Source organism: Sinocyclocheilus grahami, unplaced genomic scaffold (assembly GCF_001515645.1).
Source record: "Sinocyclocheilus grahami isolate Dianchi unplaced genomic scaffold, SAMN03320097.WGS_v1.1 scaffold155.1, whole genome shotgun sequence".
In the NCBI taxonomy this organism is placed as follows: domain Eukaryota; kingdom Metazoa; phylum Chordata; class Actinopteri; order Cypriniformes; family Cyprinidae; genus Sinocyclocheilus; species Sinocyclocheilus grahami.
This window is the reverse complement of record NW_015505334.1, coordinates 110,457-131,518: the sequence shown is the minus strand read 5'-3', so window position 1 is coordinate 131,518 and position 21,062 is coordinate 110,457. Positions and strand designations below refer to the sequence as shown.

General features: G+C 37.9%; 1 protein-coding gene across 1 annotated transcript in view; it reads right to left on the bottom strand.

The window, feature by feature from the left end:
• Positions 1–21,062, bottom strand: part of myo18ab (myosin XVIIIA b) — a 103,394-nt gene that overhangs the window by 37,717 nt on the left and 44,615 nt on the right. The window contains exons 5-23 of the mRNA XM_016282172.1: positions 20,683–20,770; positions 20,136–20,242; positions 18,508–18,684; positions 17,514–17,724; positions 16,634–16,776; positions 16,235–16,335; positions 15,990–16,053; positions 15,687–15,831; positions 12,411–12,425; positions 10,725–10,898; positions 10,545–10,635; positions 10,149–10,341; positions 9,116–9,202; positions 6,473–6,614; positions 6,212–6,371; positions 5,493–5,679; positions 3,191–3,428; positions 2,571–2,680; positions 1,015–1,080 (exon numbers count right to left, since the gene is read on the bottom strand). Coding sequence (XP_016137658.1) covers positions 1,015–1,080; positions 2,571–2,680; positions 3,191–3,428; positions 5,493–5,679; positions 6,212–6,371; positions 6,473–6,614; positions 9,116–9,202; positions 10,149–10,341; positions 10,545–10,635; positions 10,725–10,898; positions 12,411–12,425; positions 15,687–15,831; positions 15,990–16,053; positions 16,235–16,335; positions 16,634–16,776; positions 17,514–17,724; positions 18,508–18,684; positions 20,136–20,242; positions 20,683–20,770 — 2,499 coding nt within the window. The remainder of the gene's footprint in view (positions 1–1,014; positions 1,081–2,570; positions 2,681–3,190; positions 3,429–5,492; positions 5,680–6,211; positions 6,372–6,472; positions 6,615–9,115; positions 9,203–10,148; positions 10,342–10,544; positions 10,636–10,724; positions 10,899–12,410; positions 12,426–15,686; positions 15,832–15,989; positions 16,054–16,234; positions 16,336–16,633; positions 16,777–17,513; positions 17,725–18,507; positions 18,685–20,135; positions 20,243–20,682; positions 20,771–21,062) is intronic.

Genomic DNA, 21,062 nt, shown 5'->3' with positions numbered 1-21,062 from the left:
GAAGGGGTGTGGTATGGGGGGGGGGGGGGGGGGGGTGACAATGTCAGGGTGAACAATGTTCACCCTGACATTGTGAAGTAATTAATTTAGATTAATAGCAGTTTAGTGTCAGCTCACTGACTGTCCAAGTTCTGAATCACACAAATGCTCCCATTATAATCAATGAATTAAATGTAAAACAAATCTTGTCTCTATGACATATTCCACATTTTCAACAATACTTTTTGCTTCCATTCAATGCCAGGTGATGTTTCAGCACTCATTTTTGTGAAAACAAGCACCTGTGGAACAGGCTTAAAATGCACTCAAATTGGCCATATCATCCGTGCGGTCAACAAGTCAAGTTCACCTTTATTTCTTGTTTTGTCAAAGCAGCTTCAAAGTGATAAACAGGAAAATAGCAGAATCAATTATGGAAATGCAACAATGAAGACAGAGACAATAGTGTCATAATTTAGCTAAAATTAGTTAAGTGTTGTTTCAGTTCAGAAAGGGCTGCACAATAAATCATATTTTAATCATGATCGCGATTTCGGCTTCTCTCGATTTATTAAGCATAATCGTCCGTGTCATTTGCCCGCTGATCATTTATCCTGAAAACTTCTCTTTTTAATTTGCCATTTGTGTTTCAAGCCACAAGCTTTCATGGTTGTAGTTGCCAGATGTTAAGAGTTCAAATCCCCCGATCTTAAAATCAACAGACACGTCTGTGATTGGTTACAATGCTCAGCTGCTACAAAACACATTGTAAATAGATACAACAGGAGTAAACCGACATGATATGTGTATTAACACTTTTCCATAATCGCAATCTTAACTATTCTTTTTATTAATTTTGAAGTCCTAGTTAGCGTGTTAAAACATTTAATCCCAGACAACTAAATTACATAAAATCTCTGCTGGCTAGAGTGAATAACTTAAGTATTGCAGTTAATGAGCCACTTCTGGGTCTAACACCACAAGCTACATTATCGTTTTTAATGTTTAGTACATGTATTGTGAGGTATGACTTACCCTGCTCAAGCCCATGTGATAACTGCTTTTTTCCAGCTCAAGAGACTCCAGCAGCTCTTCGACAGCCTGAAACCCACAGAGAGACAGACACGCGTATAAAACAGTGAGACAGACATAAAGATCTAGTGTGTCGTCCACCTCAGCAGAGCACCAAGTAGAGTGCAGTCTGGGGTGCTCTTTCTGTCCAAAAGCTAAGCCACCTTGGGGAAACTGGGTCTCAAACAACTGTCTTAATGTCTGACCCCTCTCTTCCACTCACCCATGAGTGTTTTCTTCCTGACAAGATGTCAGGCAAATAATAACATGGCAGGGGATTAAAAAATCTTGGTGGACTGATGACTTATGGCTAGAGTTTGAGCTAAAAGCACAAGCAGGTATTGAGTGCTCTCTGCAGGGGCACAGGGGCTGTCTGGAGAACCGGTTCAGTGGTGAGAGACAAGCCAAAAGCCACGTCTCAGACTGAGCCACAACAGATAGATCACAGGTCTAATTGGGGAATCTGCTGAGAATTAGTTACCAAAGAGAGACCTCTGAAAAGCATAGCTAAAGCAACATGAGAGCAAATATCATTCTCATGAGATACATATATTTAAGCCTGTAATTGACCTATTACCTGCGGCATAAATAGATAATATACATACAGTACCAGTCAAAAGTAGTACAAACAACAAATAGAAGTATGGGAACTGTACCAGTCAAAAGTAGTATGTTATCAAACCACAAATAGAAGTATGGGAACTGGGACCAAAAAAAACTGAATCAAAATGATATTTTATATTATTTTCCTTTACTATCTGGTCCATTCATACTATAAAATTAATCAAATAAAATCCACTGTATATTTATAACTAACTTTATAATTTGAAATCAAATCATATTAAATTCAAACTATATTTGATATTATTTTCCTTCACTTTCTGGTCAATAAAATAAAATAAATAACATAATATAATAATATAATATAATAATATAATATTAATCATATTAATAAACTAAACTAAAATAAAATAAAATGTAGTTCACTCTGGTCCATTCAAGCTAAAAAGTTTTTTAGTGAAGTAAATTGATTATTACCATTTGATACATTACCATTTATATTTGTCAAAAGCATTTAAAGCATTTAAGCATACACCTTTAAATCAAAGTGTCTTTAAGGTCATGAGAAACCTATATTCAGTGGAACTGTATTTACATACATATGTATATGTACATATACATTAAAATGCACATTTACACACACATATATATCAATTTATATACACATGAAGTTAACATTAGGACATTATGGGTCTTTGTAGACTCAATAACAGAACCAGGGTCAGTGATAGGACAGAATGCCACTGATAGAGTCGTCACTCTGGGCCCTGATTAAAGCCTTTATTGCCCTGTCACCAGAGCAGAGCCGATATTAAGGGGAAAAGGATGTGTACAACAACACAGCTCTCTGCCCTGAGCATTGTCATAATCAATTACATGGAAGAGCAACTCTTGAAGGAGGAGCTAAACAGTGCTCAGAGAAACAACACACTCACAAACACAAATAAAAGGACACTCACCCTTCTCTCATCGGTTACGATGTAGTTCCGCCCATGCTTCTTCGTCAGATGGGGAGACAGCACATCAAAGCGGCGACGGAACTCCGAAAAGACCAAATGATCGGGATAACCTTGAGGAAAGGGAGAGCCGAACGACAGGAGCATTACAGGAGAAGGACATGTGTGATTCTAGAAAGCTACAGATCTGTGGAGGTTCAGCAGAGAGCAATGATGAGGGCATTGGTCAGTTGCTTATCTTGAGAATGTTCTGCTTACTCAGGGCTTTAGGCTGAAATGTGCCAGAACAGTTTCCAGTGACATTTTGCTGATTTCACTGCAATGTTTTCAAAAAGACTACTCAACAAAATAAACTCATGAACGTCTCCGAGAATGGAAAAAAAAGACATCTAGAATACTACGTAGCATCTGGCCACATAAGCCCTACAAAGGTCAACAAACCCTGCGAGAAAAATGCGATATTCGCAAAAGTCAAACCTGCATGGAAAATTTGAACTTTTAAATCTTTCCTCTTTTCAGACATTTTTCTACATTCTCTTCAAAATAAAGGTCACAGATCGATAACCAGGGTCATTCAGTGTCTTTATCTTATGTTTTAAATGCCTTGCATTTTAAAGTCTAACCTTGACGGTAGATACGGAGGGCGTCGAGCAGTTTGGAGCCACGGAGCTGCGCCCGGAGCAAGCACACATCCAGCTGCATGAGGCCGTTGTCACAGCTTTCTCCATGTGCGTCTATCTCCCCAGAGCGAGACGAGGGTCCTCCCAGCACCTTCAAATCCCCAGCTGAAGTCTCTGCTTTAGGCAGCAGACAGTGCACGAAGTGCACCCTGGACCGCCTCACTGTGTCTATCAGTGCATCCTACGGGAAAACACAACAGTCACATTAAGTTCAGAAAAGCTGTTTGACCATATTATACGATTTTCTGACACTAATGGGTCATGATTAGTGGTTGATATTTGGCATTTCTCAATGATCTAATAATAGTTTTTTTCTGTTTGGCTGAAAAGTGCAACTGGGACCTTTATTTTGATAGTGCCGGGACTTCTATTTTGCAGCTCTTTCTGAAGTATGAAGCTAGATTTTCTACCTCATTTAATTTCATTTATTTATATAGCACAAATAAACACAACAGGAGTTGACCACAGTGCTTTACAGAATATAAAACTAAGATACAGATAAAGAAGAAAACAATAAGACAAAAAAAATAAATAGAACATAATTAAGAATTGCTAAAAAGCTCGGGCCAGTAGATAAGAATTTAACTCATGTACAGAGGACAGGGATCTCAAATAAAAAGGAAGACTGTTCCAGAGCCTAGGTCCAACAACGACAAATGCACGATCCCCTCTTGACTTCAGTCGTGTTCGAGGCTGAGCTAGAGAATAATTGTTTGTGGACCGCAGACACCTGACTGATGTGTTCACATTTAAAAGTTCAGACAGGTACGAGGGTGCAAGACCATTAAGGGATTTAAAAACAAACATCAATCATTTAAAATCGACTCTATGACGAACCGGCAACCAATTTAGAGCCATTAAAATAGGAGTAATATGTTGGCGCTTGCGGACTCCCGTTAGAAATCTGGCTGCAGCGTTTTGCACCATTTGAAGCCTTGTAATAGAGGACTGGGAAATTCCAGCATGTAAAGAATTACAGTAGTCCAATCGAGATAAAACAAAAGCATGTGTGACTCTTTCAAGATCTTTGGGGGACAGAAACGGCTTTACTCTAGACAGAAGTTTCAGATGAAAAAAGCCTGACTTAACTACTGTGTTAATGTGTTGATCAAACTTAAAGTAGGAGTCCAGAGTTATTCCCAGACTTTTCACAGTTGGTTTGATATAAGAGTGCAGATTTCCAACATTGACAATGTTTTTTTCTTTCCCCACAGAGGGCCCAAACACAATTGCTTCAGTTTTACTCGCATTAAGGTGTAGAAAATTTGAGGACATCCAGGATCTTATGTCATTTAGACAGGCAAGCAAGGTTTCTAAGCCTTTCTTGTCAGTGTGCTTAAAAGGCAGATAAATTTGAGTGTCATCTGCATACAAGTGAAAAGATACTCCATGCCTTCTAAGAATAGAACCTAGAGGTAACATATATAATGAATACAGAGTTGGGGACAAAATGGATCCTTGAGGAACACCACAGGTAAGAGGAGCTATGGATGAGACAGAGCCTCCAATGCCAACTGAAAAGGTTCTGTCAGTAAGAAAAGATTTAAACCAACTGAGGGTACTTCCACGGATGCCAACATAATGTTCAAGACATGACAATAGAATGGCATGATCAACAGTATCAAAGCATTAAAATGACTGAGTCTCCGGAGTCGACAGATAGCAGAATGTCGTTCAAAACTCTTAATAGTGCAGATTTAGTACTGTGGTTTGTCCTAAAACTGGACTGAAATCCGATAAAAAAACTTTATCAAGGATAATATTTGCATCAAGGAATCTCTGTAATTGCAGTAGCACTGTTTTCTCTAGAATTTTAGATATAAAAGGTCAATTAGAAATCGGTCTAAATTTTGATAAATCAGTGATGTCCAAATTAGGTCTTTTCAATATTGGTCTCATCCTGGCATGTTTACAGAGAGCGGGAACAGAACCTGAGAGAAGGCTTTTGTTGATAATTAACAGGATCCATGCCCCAACACTGTCAAATATCGGTTTTAAAAAAAATGAGTAGGAACAATGTCAAGAGAAGAGGTAGTAGGATTCAAATTGTTGACTATGTGACTATGTCTTCATATTTTAGCATGTTTAGTTTTAGCTCTAAGAGCTTTAAAAACACATATTGAGAGCCCTACATTTTCTGTTCCAGTCAAGGAGGTCCATAATAAGGTTCCATTTCATTGCTCTCTGTCTAGCTGTTTTGAATGCATTAGTGTATGGATGTAGTTTTCACATCTGAAGTACTCACCACTTGCAGTTTAATCTGGATGCAGAGGGACTTCTTTTTAACAGCGGCCACACCAGTGGTGAAGGTCTTTCTCATGCTTGTTGCCCTGCGCAGGGCCAGCTGTGATCCGCCCTCAAGCCCAGCAATAGAGCCTGACAAAACTGTGGCTCCCCCTGAACGCCCCATAAACAAGCAGCTGATATTCTTCCTGCAGAGAGAAGGACCACAGAATGAGCTGGATCATTTAACGCCTCCACAAGTGAAATATGCAACATTTGAAATAAGCAAAATAGGTTGTCATTACACATAATCGTATCTCAGCAGCTGCCTTTTCAGTAACAAGTAACACTAGCTTCCCAAACACTGAACATATAGTAAACGTTAATTTGACCAAAACACTTCAAGTTAACTGGGAAAAAAACATTAAATATTACTATATAATAATGATGATAACAACAACAACAACAACAAATGTATTTGTTATCATTTAAACTATAAAAACTAAATGTGTAATTTTTTTATGAATAATTAAATATTTATTATTTAAAGTAAAAAATGTAATCAATAAAAATTATTTAAAAAATTATTGGCTGTCTTAATTCCTTCTCTTTCAAACATTTAACCATAGAGTAATGATTCTCACTGCACTTTCACAAGCGACCCAATCTCAGAGCGGAGTTTGCTAAATGTTTGTACCAGCAGGCAAATATTAGTAATTAATTTCATAATAAGGGTCTTACTTCTGAGAGTCCTGCAGTAATATGGCCGCATTCTGAGAGGCAGGATTCTGTTTGGCATGGCTTAACCAGCCCCGAGCATCATACTCCACCCAGTCAGTCCCATGGCTGTGACCCAACAGAAAGTGATGTGCCTTCTCACTCTTCAGCAGCAGGGCAGGGCCTGAGGGACGCATTTATGTTGCATGATTTTTTCATACATAAATGTCTATGTGTTAAAGTATGTGTGTGGTTGGGCATGTGGGAGGTGTATTGTGTTCTGACCTTTGCTCTCTCCGTCCACAGGGCTGTAATAACTGAAGAGTCTCTCCAGCAGGGTTTCCTCTGAGCCTCCGGGCTGCAGAGCTTCTTCCTCCATCAGCCACAGCAGGCCCCTCGCCTCATCTGTCCTGGCCAAGGTCCGTATCTGAATCACATGGGCATGCAAGAACACTTTGTTAGACTCTAACCGTAGACGCATCTGTAATATAAACGGGGAGCTGGGGACAAAACCGATTCAAATCCCGGACGAGCCCCCGATTTAGGTTTCAACCCCAATTTCGAGCCATAGTATAAATACTTTTTAATGTTTAACCCTGTAAAAAGCCTGACATATAAATGAACAGTCAGGAAAAATCAAATCTTTTTTTATGGTCAAAGCTCTGATCATTTTTGGGGGGCAAAACATATCACGCAATACAATACAATGATGATTGTGAGATGAACAGATAAACATTTCTCGAAAGCTTAATGTATCATATTTGACACTCACATTTTAACATGAATTTTGTAATAAATTATATATTGATAATCAAGTGAACATAAGTTGCTTCAGTCTTGTGTTCAAGTTATTCTTACGTTTACTTTATAAAAAGCCGTATAAATTTCACAGCAAATAGGCATCTAGTAGATCTAGTGTACAACAGGTTTTCAAGCAAAGTTTTGATCATGTTGATAATTTGCATATCAAATATAAAATAGGCTTTTTAGGGTTAATTCACAGAATAAAGGACATTTGTGAATGTGACCACACTTTAAAGCATTAACCTGTTAGAAAAGGACCTCTAAAACCTTATGAAAGCACTACCAACTCATCCCTCTCGGCAAGGTTACACCACGTTTTTTGAAATTATTTGCCACTGAGATTCTTCTCATGAATCAACAGTGAGACTAACAAGACATTAGACCCTAATGCGCATGCTGCATCTTGGCTATAACAAGCTCAATCTCTCTCAAAAACTTTGTTTACTCGCAATTCCAGCCCCTTTCATTCATCAAGACTGTGCATTGTTTAATTTACTTTTCATTTAATATTTCGATAATAACCTCAAACACAACATTAGTCATTACATGAAAGCAATTACTATCCTTTATAGAATAAGAGAGAGGAGTAGAAAACGAGGGGAAAAAAGATGAGCTATTAGTCTTGGGCTCCTCATTAAAGGCCTGTATTAAGTAAGAGCTCCAGGGCAGTCAAGCAGGCATTTTTAAACCTTACACTCTGCCTGTCTACCTAAGCAATTAATACCAGTAATGGCTTCTCCCTTGTTCTGCTTTACCGCACTGACACTTTGCAGGCTGCTGAATTAACTGTGGATGAGGCCAGTGCGGAAAAGAACTTACAGCAATTACGTTGGCTTATGAATATGCTCAGAATCTGTCTTTAAATATTACTTTTCACACTGATGAGACCGTGTCACTATGCCTCAGTACTATTTTCATCAGACACAGATTTGCTAATTAACCTGTCAGGGTTGTTTTAGCGAGTGCTTTCAATTAATTAATTTTTAAAATGCTCATTTGACAATTTATGAATTCTTTCAAAACTTCAGTAAACTGAAAAGCAGAAAAAGACTTAAAAGATTATATGACTACACAGGCAATTGTGTTTATTCTAGTTGTAAAACTGTAATTGGTGATCGAGGCCACTGGGGGCACTCAAAACACTTTCTAGTGACACTCAAAGCAGCTTGTCAGAAATAAAAATTACACTCATCGCTTTTGCAATCAGTCACATATCACTGACCCATTCTAATCTAAAATCCTTTTTTAAGCAGAGGATGCCTGTTTTAATCTATTAATTCAATCATAAGTAAAGATGGTTACCTGACATACTAATGGAAATTGGTTGCAGCAATATCTAGAAAATGAATAATTCAAATGCCCTATCTTGCAGAGTGTGATTGGTATATTGCTGAGAAAAGTAGCATGTACCATGTGTCCACGCAGGTGCAGTCAAGATGACAATAAGAAAGTTATGTTTTAAACTAACAACACATAGCATATACTGTTGGTAATAATATATACTACCGTTCAAATATACAAACACACACACACAAGATGAAATGCTGTCAAAACAGAGTTTCCAGTGTCAAATATAAGGTACAAATAAAATCTGAGCTAAAAATCTGTCTCTGATTCCAGTATGATTCAGATTTAACAGGGACTACTAAGCATGACACTTTTTGTGACAGAGACAATGTCATCAACAGTGCTTTCATTAACAAAGATGCTGAACGCTGTGCTTTAAAAAGAGGGAGGGCACTTCCCACTCAATACCCACCCACACATAGAGAAAAAGAACAGCCTCTCCGTTCTCATTAACATCCCAGAAAGCCACGTTCCTGAAACGCTGCTCCTGTGACGACTGGCTAGATACGACAATATAATAACTTGCCACACAGATAACAACTTTGAGGTTGAATTCACACTCAAATGACAAACTAAAGGGCACAAAAGTCATTGAGTAGAACTTTCAAGCAGTCAAACAGTTTTTCCCCAACGTTGTGTGAGAGACGAGGGAAAACTCAGTGATTCAAGTCACTGCTGAAACTGAAAAGCCCACATTCTCCAGATAAGGCCCCTTTGGGGACAGACTGGGATGCACTACAAAAACCTGAGGAGGAAAGAAAGTAAAGAGTTGCTTACCAATGCTTGAGTGGAGGCTTGGTCTATAGCTGATACAGATAGTGATGTACTGGACTCTATGTCATCTAATGCAAGCTCTATGTTTTCCTAAACAGGGATAAAGGGAGTATTAGTCAGCTACGATTTCAAACTGATTTTGGGTTAAAGGTTTCCTTTTTTTTTTTTTTCATGTGTCTAATACCATATTTTCTCGTTCGATTATTTTACAGCCTCGTGGCCAAATAAATAAAAAATAAAAAAGTAAGAGGCTGAAGCATGAAAATTGATCATTTCAAGACCTTTGATTAAAGGTGCTATAAGCGATTTGAGTGGAATGGTACTCAGACATCTCACTGAATTCAGTGCCCTGAAATATCAGGCCTGTCTCTATGACAGCCCTAAGTTCTGTGAACTGCCAAAAATATATGAGCACTGGCCAATCAGATCACTAGGAGGCAAATTCTGTGAACACACCGTAAAATCACAATGAAACGGAAGTAGCAACAGATTTTTTTTCTTCTGTATTGTTATGTACACCCAAGTGTTACAGATTAGGGTGGGAACTTTTTTCTATCCATTGGTTGTTAATTGGATTTTGGGTATGTGGGTGTTGCACTCAAAAATTATGTTGTTTGCACCCAAAGAGTTAGAGTTATGAGTTAAGAGTAATGACATTTTGACAAAACATTGTCAAATAAAAAAAAAGTACAAATCAAATGTATGCATGGATGAACTGTTCCCAATAAGCTCTATAACATACATTTACAAATTTTTAGAACAGAATTTTCATTTCATGCCGACTGGAAGTCTGTAGGGAGTTCCAGAACATCGCTTACAGATGTACTTAGCCTGATTATTGATTGTGTTAACAAGGTAAGCACATTTGATTATGATAGCTTAGACAAACATGTTAATTCTGCATAATTAAATTTGAGGTTGTAATGAAATCAACATCGTTTGAACTCAGCTAGACATAGCCCAAATTAATTGAGACTATAATTTTTTTTTTTTTAAAGGAATAATTTGATAGTTGTAACGGGATGGATTTCTGCACCTCCTTGTAGCGCTCTAGCTCCTGTACAAAGGTGCGTTCGTGGAAAAGCGTTTGGAGACGTTCTTGGGTGTAGTTGTGGCACAGCTCTTCAAAGGTGGCGCCACGGTTCCGCTTGGCTAACTTTGGGTTCTGGAATCCTGGTGTGTCCACAATAAGCAGAGAGCACAGGGAATGCTGACTCGACTTCAGCGCTCTAAACCAGCACAAACAAACAACAGATGCACATTTAATGTAGGTTAGATGCATCAAACAATACAGGCTTTTTTTCTCATTCACAAATGAAACTGGGAAGTATGGTAGGCAATTTAAAAGCCTACTCCCACTACTAATCTTTACATTCTTAATGGGAAAAAGACAGACATTTCTGTCCTGACCATGAGAGGTAACAAACATTACCGGTTAACAAGTGAGATGACCAGAGTAAAGAGCTCAGAGTAGAGTCCAGCAGCCATGGCCTCCAGACACTCCAGAGCTGTGATCTTTGGAGCTGTGAGGCAAAACATAGATTTTAATACTGCCAAAGCCAGCAAACACAATTCCTTTGTATCAGAGGTCTTGTTTTATGAAAAGTCTTACCCGAGTTGTCTCCTGTCCCAACATCATCTGGTCCCTGGCGGAATGAGGTGGATCTCTGTAAGGTTCCTTTGGGCTGGTGTTTGAAGATAGCAGACGAGAGCTCTTCTAGGGTGCAACCCAAGAGGTAAGCCGCCTTCTGGGCCCACTCATGACGAGCAAATTGCTTCCGGCCCGCTGTGAGATGCACAGGGACAGTGTAAATACCATGTCGAATGAAGCAACACTAATGACTGTGGGGCTCTTATGGTATCTGAGAGAAGTCTTGTGCAATTCCGCTGATTATTTCATTAATGTACAGTCAATATTAGCTTTAGGATACAGATTTTTAGAAAAGATCCAGTTTTAACCAAATATTGTAAGATTGGAAGAAAAACAACAGTGGTTTTCATCTGGTGCATTATGAATTAAAGTAGGCTGCAGGTTAGTTCCGGTCATGGATGATAAAATGCTGTTTGATTATGCTTTTTTAGAATATCAATTTTGAAGGGAGGAGAAACTCTTTCCACATATTTTGTTATTCAAATTTGTCATCCAGTCAATCACTGTGGTATTTTCATGCAAATCCATCTGTTACTTGGTAAACACTTGCCAAATTAAGCAGATGCCATGTGTGACAATTCCTCATCCTCAAAAAATCATGAGCAAAACTATAGAAGGTAAAAGAAACTACATCCCAGACTAGATTAAATATGGATTCAACTGAAACAAAGATGAGTTTCAAGATTACTGGTTGCTGGAACAATTATAAAACATTAGTGTAAATATACGTCATATTATTATTTTGTATATGGCTGGGCATCCACACCTCATGATAATATTAATAAACATAAGTATTTGCTTATATTTAAACAAATATCAAATACAATTCTAATAGTATTTGGTTGAATATGTTTGAACAGATTAGATTGTTTTATCAAAATTTATTTTTTTATTTATTTTTTTTACAAGAAGCTATTTTGGTACCATATTGTTGATATTCGATGTAAATTTTGACAACCACTATTGAAAACCACTGACTGTATAAAACTCTCACTTTCAGAGCTGTCAAAAATTGGTCTGATGATGTCTGTGAGTTTTAACGTTTAAACATCACAGAAAATGTGTCCGCTTTTAAAAATGTTTTAAGGATTTTCAAATGTGTCGCAAAAGCAGATATTGTTCCGACTGATCTCAGAGCTAACCACAGAGTCATACACAAGAAGAGTGACACACAAGCTGAAGTGAAGTTGCCGCAACCAGAAGAGGTCGCAGAGAGAGCGAGACGGAAAACAACGCAGGCCTCTGGTGGAATAGATGAACGCCAAAAATAAACAAGAACTGAGAGCGAACAGGCTTTTTATTTGTGTTTGCGGCTTAACAACAGAAAAGCACTGCAGAAATGAAAAGTCTACAACATGGAGAAACATCAGAGAGCCTGGGATTTATAAGACAACAAAGTTACGATGCTCCCCTCCCTCACCCGCACATATTCCCTCCAAAGTTTTATCAAAGCTTCAAGACTAAGACATTGTTATAAACCTCTAAAAGAAAAGAAGCCCAGCAATGAAATGAAAGAAGAAAGAAAAGACAATAATGCAAATGCAAATGGAAATGTCTGGCAACTACGATAACAGCATAAAACCACACACACATACACAAATGAGGTATTTGCTTGTTGTGCTGATATATAATATTCTTGCTCTTTACCTTCATCAGCCTCTGCTTTGTAACATCATGCAACATGCAAGTAGAGAAGAAGAGGTTAGAACATGACAGACATTCTTCAGTATTGTACAAACGGAACCAAAAATGCAATCGTTAGCACACAAACTCTCACATATACAAATATTACTGGCTTTTTCATTTGACATTTCCATTGCACATTAGTTTTCAATTAGTAATCTACCAATACATGTTTTTCCAATGGCTGGCCAATGAATGGCTATAATAGCATATGAGGACTAGTAATAGTACATTTTTTATTTGTACAATATTTTCACCAAATATATTTTAAAAAGCTACAATAATAGTAATAATCGTTCATTATTATTATAATTTTTCAAAGTGTATTTTCTTTTCAACAAACCCTTAAGAACTGAAATAACATGTACAGGTTTTATTTGATCAAAAATACAGTAAAAACATAAATTTTTTAAAACATTAATGTTTGTGAAATGTTTTCTATTGTAATGTAAGTGATCAAGAAACATTTCTTATTAAAACTTAATATTGTTGTAGAGACTGTGATGCATATTTTTTTCAGAATTCTTTGATGAATAGAAAGTTTTTAAAAAGTATTTATGTGAAAAGGAAATCATTATAAATGTAGTCACCTTAATGCATCCTTGCTAAATAAAAGTATTAAAAAACTCTTACTGACCCCACAGTTGATTGGTAGTATATATCAGACTGTTGTTCTAGAAAAACTATTTTACACTTTTTACAGTTATTTGCCTGTACTAAGAGTAAGAACAGACTTAAACAAGGTAAATACCCAGTCAAAATACAGTTAGAACAACACTGCCCCCTGCTGTACGAACAGTCAGGTACAACTAAGTGACAAGACAAAGGTCTTTAAAATTATTTAATATACTGTCCTGAAGGTGAAAAAAAGCTTTACCAGTAATTATGTTTGATGACATGTAATGTTAGTCTTCAGTACCAAATCAGGACACTGAAGCAGTATTAGTACCTCCTGCCAGAAATAAAGCTTTCCCGCATTTCCCGCAAAAAAAGAGCAATTTTCCAAGATTTTATAAGATAAACACACACACATTGGTATTGGTGGTTTACGGGGACTCCCCATAGGCGTAATTGTTTTTTCTACTAACAAACTGTATTTTCTATCGCCCTACGCCTAAACCTACCCCTCACAGAAAACTTTTTTAGATTAAAAAAAAAAAAAAAAAACTTTTTTTAAGCCTTTTGAATTACAGGGACACAAGGAAGTGTCCTCATAAACCACCTTCATATTGTAATACCTGTCATACCCATGACATTATACAAATTTGTGTCCTCATAAACAACCCAAACCAGTGCACACACACAATTTGAATATTCCCAGCAATTTTCCCATGACCAAAGAGTTTCCCATGACTGTGGACCCTTGAGACAGCATGTAGACAGTACAGTTTGGAGTCTGGTGATTAAAAGGTTCATTAATACATCATCCTCCGAATGCATGAGGGGGACATGATATCATAGACTGTGAATTAAAGCCATCTATCCTCATTAGAGCTAAAGAAACACATATCTCTAAACTCCTCAGCATCAAACTGTTTCCTGAGCTGCTTGTCTCTCCTCTGTTTGAGCTCAGTAAGCAGACAGTAAGTTGGCCTTAATTAATAAAGTCTGTTTCTGTGCTTGACAGCATGTAGACAGTACAGTTTGGAGTCTGGTGATTAAAAGGTTCATTAATACATCATCCTCCGAATGCATGAGGGGGACGTGATATCATAGACTGTGAATTAAAGCCATCTATCCTCATTAGAGCTAAAGAAACACATATCTCTAAACTCCTCAACATCAAACTGTTTCCTGAGCTGCTTGTCTCTCCTCTGTTTGAGCTCAGTAAGCAGACAGTAAGTTGGCCTTAATTAATAAAGTCTGTTTCTGTGCTTGTTAGGCATTTTGAGCGCGTTATCTCATTAAGACGTTTTTTTTTTTTAAGCTCTCCAGTTCTGATGTGTAAAGAGAAATCTGTCGAATGCTTCTGTGAGCTAAATTAGCACAGAGACAGTAGTGTGGGGCTTAAAGGGGAAGACTTAGAATCAAAGCAAGCTATTAAAGGGGTGGTTCACAGTTTTTTTTCTAGGCTTGATTGTGTTTATGGGGTGTAGTCTAACATGTGTTAATGCTTCGTTTAAAAAAAACGCATTATGTTTCACATAATTTGCCTTTATTCCACACCGCTCTGTCCCTTCTCTGAGAAATGGGCTGATCTTTTCCTGTTTTTTTTGAAGCCCCGCACTCAGAAATAGGCGATGGGCTCTGATTGGTTAGCTAGCCCAGTGTATTGTGATTGGCTAAACCACCTATAGTGCTCATCTAAACGTCCCGCCCCTCACCTCAGCGGCATGTGCTCCGGTTGTATTGTAAACAAAGGCGTCGTTAATATCGCTTATCAGTTTGAGCCCGATTGAGAAGCAGAGGATGTTATTGAAGAGGATCGTGCAGAACCTGTGCAAGCACGGCTTTTAATGGTAGGCCTATGTTTTTTGTTTGTTGTTGTCTCATACTTTTAGATATGTTGTCATATACTTTTAGATATTTGCAAATGCTGCTGCTTATGTTAGCTTTTAATATACGGTTTTATCCTGATTAAAGCTTTAATACAGTACGGCAACGCTTCTCATAGCTATGTGAAAATAAGTGTATAATTGGAACAGTTCATTGTTGGAGCTGAGCTGAATGAGGGAAAGAGAGAGAGAGAGAGAGAGAGAGAGAGAGAGAGAGAGAGAGAGAGAGAGATGCAGAGCACCGGACGCGAGGAACAGTATTAAGAACCGCTGCTTTAGAACATTGATTTTGAAACTTGTGAATCCATTAGAATTGTTAGAAGACAGAATCGCGATTCATATATGAATAGATTTTTACGTGCACCTCTAGTTTTCTCTTCCTCTTCTCTAAAGCAGTCCAGCATTGCCTCGCCCCCTTTGCCCCGAGGGCGGGGTTTATCTGGGTTTGTGATGTCACAAAACTCGTTGTAGTCCCTACCAGCCTTTTTGTGGGCATTAAACTGCCATAATTTTAAAAGATCTCCGTTTGCATTGAACTTTCAGCTTCGTAACTTTGCAGATTTTGTTTATGCTCAAACAGCAACATTACACACAAACTAACGTTAAAAAAGTTAAATTGCAATGAACCACCCATTTAAACGTTCTAAATATGCTAAGGGTTTATGCTGGGGTTATTGGTGACTTGGGATTTCTTGAAAGTAAATCAATGACACCACACTGTCTGACTGGGTGAGCGTTGCATTACCTTTTGTGGCCCCCGCAGCTCCAAGGTGGTATATGGCCCCAAGGATGAGCCACAGAGCTTTCTGTTCATCAGAAGAGATGCCCAGCACCTTCATAGCTGCCTGCAGTTTAGTGAACTGTTGTGATGCCTTTTGCTTGTCCTCAGACTGTGTATACACACACACACACACACACACAAAAAGAATATTAGAAATAAAATAAAACATTTTATTTGTTGTATGCATTGCCCACTAAATTAATAAATCATTTTAAAAATGATTTTGCTTCTGCTGCTGGCAAACTATTCAATCTACTCAAAACTAACCTTAGTTTGAGGCACAATCCCAAAAGCACTGTTCTCTGCAAAGTGGTTAAAATGCAACTCCGTTCTGCAGGAAAATTGAAATACAATCAAGTTATTAAATAATCAAGGTATTTTACAGATTTCTTCAATAGTGCAAGCTTTTTTAAGAGCAGAAATGTTGGGTTCCAGGCAAAATAACTGAAAAATTCAATAGCAAAAGTACATTTGTTTTAAAAGCACACTACATTCAATTACCATGAGTTTACCTGAGTGTGCTGTCTGCTCCAGCCATCATGTAATAAAAAACATTAAAAGTGGACTCCGTCTCTGGTCGTTTCACCACCCTCAGCTTCTCCAGCAGCATGGTCTACATATAAAAGAAAGAGATTAATGAATCTTAGCAAAATCAACAAAACATAAACAGAATGGACATGTTTATATAATTACAATAGGGGAATTCTTTTTTTTGCCCATTTTGCACAGTATTGTACTATACAGTGATTCAATTATTAAAACTATTAAGATAACACATTTTTATTTATGATTATTATTATTGATTGAAGTGGGTGGTTAGATGATGGGTTGCCATTTAACTATAAGTCATAAAATTAGTGCAATGTGCATTTTGTATAATTTAGATATGACCCAGTACTATATCGACAAACCTGGATAGAGGCAGAGGCCACCTGACCAGCCTGGTCAAAATCCAGCGAGACGATCTGGGAGAAGCGGCTTGCATTATTGTTCATGGAGGTGGCACTGTTTCCAAAGGCCTCTAAGATTGTGTAGACCGCTTGCCATTTCTCAGCTGGAAGAGACACGTTAATATTTAACTAAAGGACTCACTCTTTAACATTGACCGCACTCGAAGAGAGGATCCTGCATACAGAGTTGAGCATACAGAGATAACATCACAGCCTCTTTAATGGTATAGTTGATGAGCACTGTAGTCTTCATTAGGTCATTATTGACCAAGCAGGGGCTGAGCAGGCCCTGAAGACGCCTAATTATCAGAGTGCTTTAGTGGGCATCATTAGCACAGTCCTCATCTGTCACCCTCTTCCCAGCGCTCACACTCGCTCCACGCTATACAAGCCCATTTCCAGTGACCGCACAACACCCTTCCATTTACCCTTTACCACAGGCTGTTCCAGCTTTTCAAGCACATAGATATAATACACAGTTAAAAATGGGAATGCACAATGATCATATTATACTGGCCAATATTAGCAATTCAACAGTATTTTGTTTTTCTAGGCTTGGTTACAAAAGAACAGTTTTAAAAAGAATGACTTCTATTGTGAAATTCTGATGCTTTCACACCAGATTGCACTTTTACACATTTCAGTTTGAATTGCCCAGAATAGTTAAGTTAAATTAAATTAAATTAAATAACGAATGTCAGATTGTAGCTTAAAAATAAAGTATGCAAGCATTGATTTATAATATTATAGGCCACCAGCATTAGCCAAAATTTTAGTTCATCCCTAGAAAACCATTTAAAATTGCTAGGAGATGAGATTAGTATGGCTCCTGTTTCTGTACCAGTAAAGATCTTTCCAGTGCTGCCGGCGATGGACACCAGATACTGAACTAAATGCTGGCAGTTTGTGGTCTTGCCACTGCCACTCTTTCCCAGCAGCACGACGGACTGGTCCTGTCGTGTTGTCAAAAGGTTTCGGTAGGCAGATTGAGCCACTGCATATATATGAGGGGCCGTGTCTTCTCGTCGGCAGCCTTTGAACATGTGCATCACCTGAAATGTCAAAAGAGAAAAAATAAACTTCTAACAAACAAACACATTCATTTTCTTTATGCCTCTTGCCCTCTGAGAAAACAGAAGTCTTAGTGAAGATCATTGTTGGGAAAACAAAAGTAAGGAGTTTACAGGCCAAACTAATAATCTAATAATCTTAATGTATTACACAGTGTTTATTTTCTGTTCAACAGAAAAGTCAATAATGAAAACCTTAAAGCCTCAAATGTAAACCCATTAATATTCATTTTCCATTGAAGGGAAAATCAATAGCTGTTAATTTGAAAAGAAAGGTGGCGTAAACCATCTTTCCAGCACTAAGTGCAATAACATTTTCACATATATCATAGTTTCAGCTTTAGAATGCAGAAAACACTCATCATGGCACATATTCAACTTGATCCATAATGCAAAATCACTTAATTAGGACCGATGACCGAAAGAAATTCTCTTCTGGATCGTAATTACATTTTATGGGTAGTACTTTATCTTGCATGAAATCCAATAAAGCTCATTTGCGGCTTTCAGTTGCCCATTTCCTATTGCGTTTAACTGACGAAGGGACAGTTGTATAAAATATAGTAGCCATAATGCATTGCATTGCTGCCACAGTGAGTAATTCCGCCTGTAATTGCATACTGTCAGAATATATAATGCATTTGATGAACTAGGAGGTAATGTGAGTATTTGTTGCCAACTGTTTCATGAGTATTGGGATGCTATATAATAAAGTAGTAGGCATATTTGGATGCAAGGAGTGTGAAAGAAAACAAGAGCTCTCACCTTCTCTGAGTACATGGAGGGGGCGCTGGTAGGGTTGATGATCACCATGTTGGGCCCCGCGTATGTGTGGATGAGGTTTCCTCCATAGCGCTGGCGCAGGGAATGCATAACACTGGACTCATTCAGGTAGAGCAGAGCTGCCAAGTCCTCACAGCGGTCAAATGACGGCGGGTTCGCCTGGATTGAAAGGTTTAAAATGTTAAAGGTCAAAGAATGCTAGAAAGCTGACTGGTGATTAATGGGAAGAGTGGAAATATGACAACAACAAAAAAATAGTAAGAGGTTTTAAGTTGATGTGATTCATCCATAACAGCCTCAAGACTTCATGTCAAGTCTTTAATGCAATTTAAAACTCGTCAAGCTCAACTCTGGATCCAGCTAAGCAATTCCCTCATTGAACAGACGGTTAAAATTTTTTATTTGAGGTCAACTTGGAAATCATCAGCTCAGAGCTGCCCTTCACCGGGAGGTATGCGAAATAAAACGACTGTGCCAGGCAGGAAGTGAGCTGAAATATTTCCCAGCATGTCTCATCAAGGCCTAAATAGTGCAAACTCTGAAAATTCTATTAGACTTCTATGCGTGTCTATATAGGTCAATCTGTCCGTTTTAAAATATAGGCCAAATCCCACCTGTTTCTCTGTGACCTATGCAATAGCATCTTCTCCCACCCTGTGCATGTTACCCAGGACCCACCTGTGCATGTCTAACCCTCACTTGGCTCTGGATTCAGGCCAAGTAGTAGCAGAGCTCTGCAAAAAAAACCCTGTGCCTGAGCCCTGCAGACCTGAAGATTCGTTAAAATACACAGCTATTCTGCTGTTGAATCCACATCACCACAGTGAAAGGAATCATTGTTTTCTGCTGTGATTGTGCAGTCTGAATTGAATGTGATGAAATGAGATGAGACTGTGTACTGCTCATTTTTTCCTATTCTATTACCTGACTGCACTCAAAAACCAGCACAGCACTACTAGTGTAGCCACTTCATGAACAAAATGACTGGGACGTTTCTTCTAATTTATCACATAAAAGTGCTCACAAGTGGATCTAGGCCTACCTTAAATCAGTCTGACAAATCATTTAATGAATCTCTTCAAAGTTAGAATCAGTTAGAATCTTTGAGAAGTCATTTTCAAATCTAAATTAAGCAAGAAATGTTTGTGTACTTAAGGTTTGTGAAACTAATCATTATTTACTGGTTGTTCATATAGCAACATAGTTAAAGATACAAACTCTATTTTGATTTGAATTAAAACATTAAAGTCACAAAACTATGAAAACACATCTGGTTCTATCTGTCGACTGGATTTTGAGATGTGGGCGTTGCACTAAAATATGGAGGCAGATGAACACAAGATTGCAAGGGCAAGCTTTAAAGAGGATTAAATGATTGGAGAAGACCCGCATGTCACCACAGAGAAGTCACCGGAAGGTTCAGTTATGACGATGATTAAATTTTTACGTTTACGAAGTCAAAAACTTAAAAAAAAAATTAAACATACAAAAATGAATTGATCACAATATGATCTAAAACATGCATTTAGAGAATTTTCATTACATTTTGAATATGAATAAAATCTTTTGTTTGTGCATACTGAAACACATAATCAGCCTGGACAACTGACCTTCTCTATGTCATCCTCGTCCACGTCCAGTACCGTCCCATCATGCTCCAGTTTGATTTTCACTTTCCCCTCTGGTAGACTGCCAGTCTCCGTCTTCACCACAGTGGCTGTAAAGAACACAAGAGAACACTGTGAATGTTTTTATTTCTGATTGCACACAACATCATTGCGGAAACAAAATTAACACAGACTTTTTACATATCAATGCCATTAAAGCGCTCTGTTATTGTAATCGTAATAAAACTGGTATTACATAAAATCTAAATTGACCCTATTTCCTTTGTTAATAAATGTCCCTGGTGCTATTGTGTGCGAAACAATGGTGCACAATATTCTAAAGGAGAAAATGTTTCCATGATCTTTCATCAAAATGCAATAACGTTCTCCGCCTCTGAAATGACTTTCTCTTCCACTCTAGCTCAATATTCTATTTTCCACATAGGAATGTGTCAAATTATGCAAGTTAAATGAATAGAAAATGCCATTTCCTGTTGTCTTCAATTTAAAATAATGCTTCAAGTTCATTTTGCATGGCTTTTGTACTAACCCAGAGAGAATCCATCCTTGTGGACCAGCCACACTTTCTCTGAGCCGTACCATGCTTGCTCTGCAGCTATCTGCTCCTCTGTTTTCACCTGTGAAGGAGAAAAACATCAGTCAAACTCATTATTTACGGCTTTACACCGGCCTTTTGAACAGGAGCATCACTGATATGCTTCAAATCCACTCCATGCATTGGTCCACACTTATGTGAGAAGGTCTGTTATGATTTAATGACACAAAAATGGTCTTTTTATCCTGATCTGAGACCTCTGCTGACAGAATATCAATTAGAGTACAAAGGTCCCAGATCAGTCCAAAAAAAAAATATATATATATATATATATATATATATATATATATATATATATATATATATATATATAT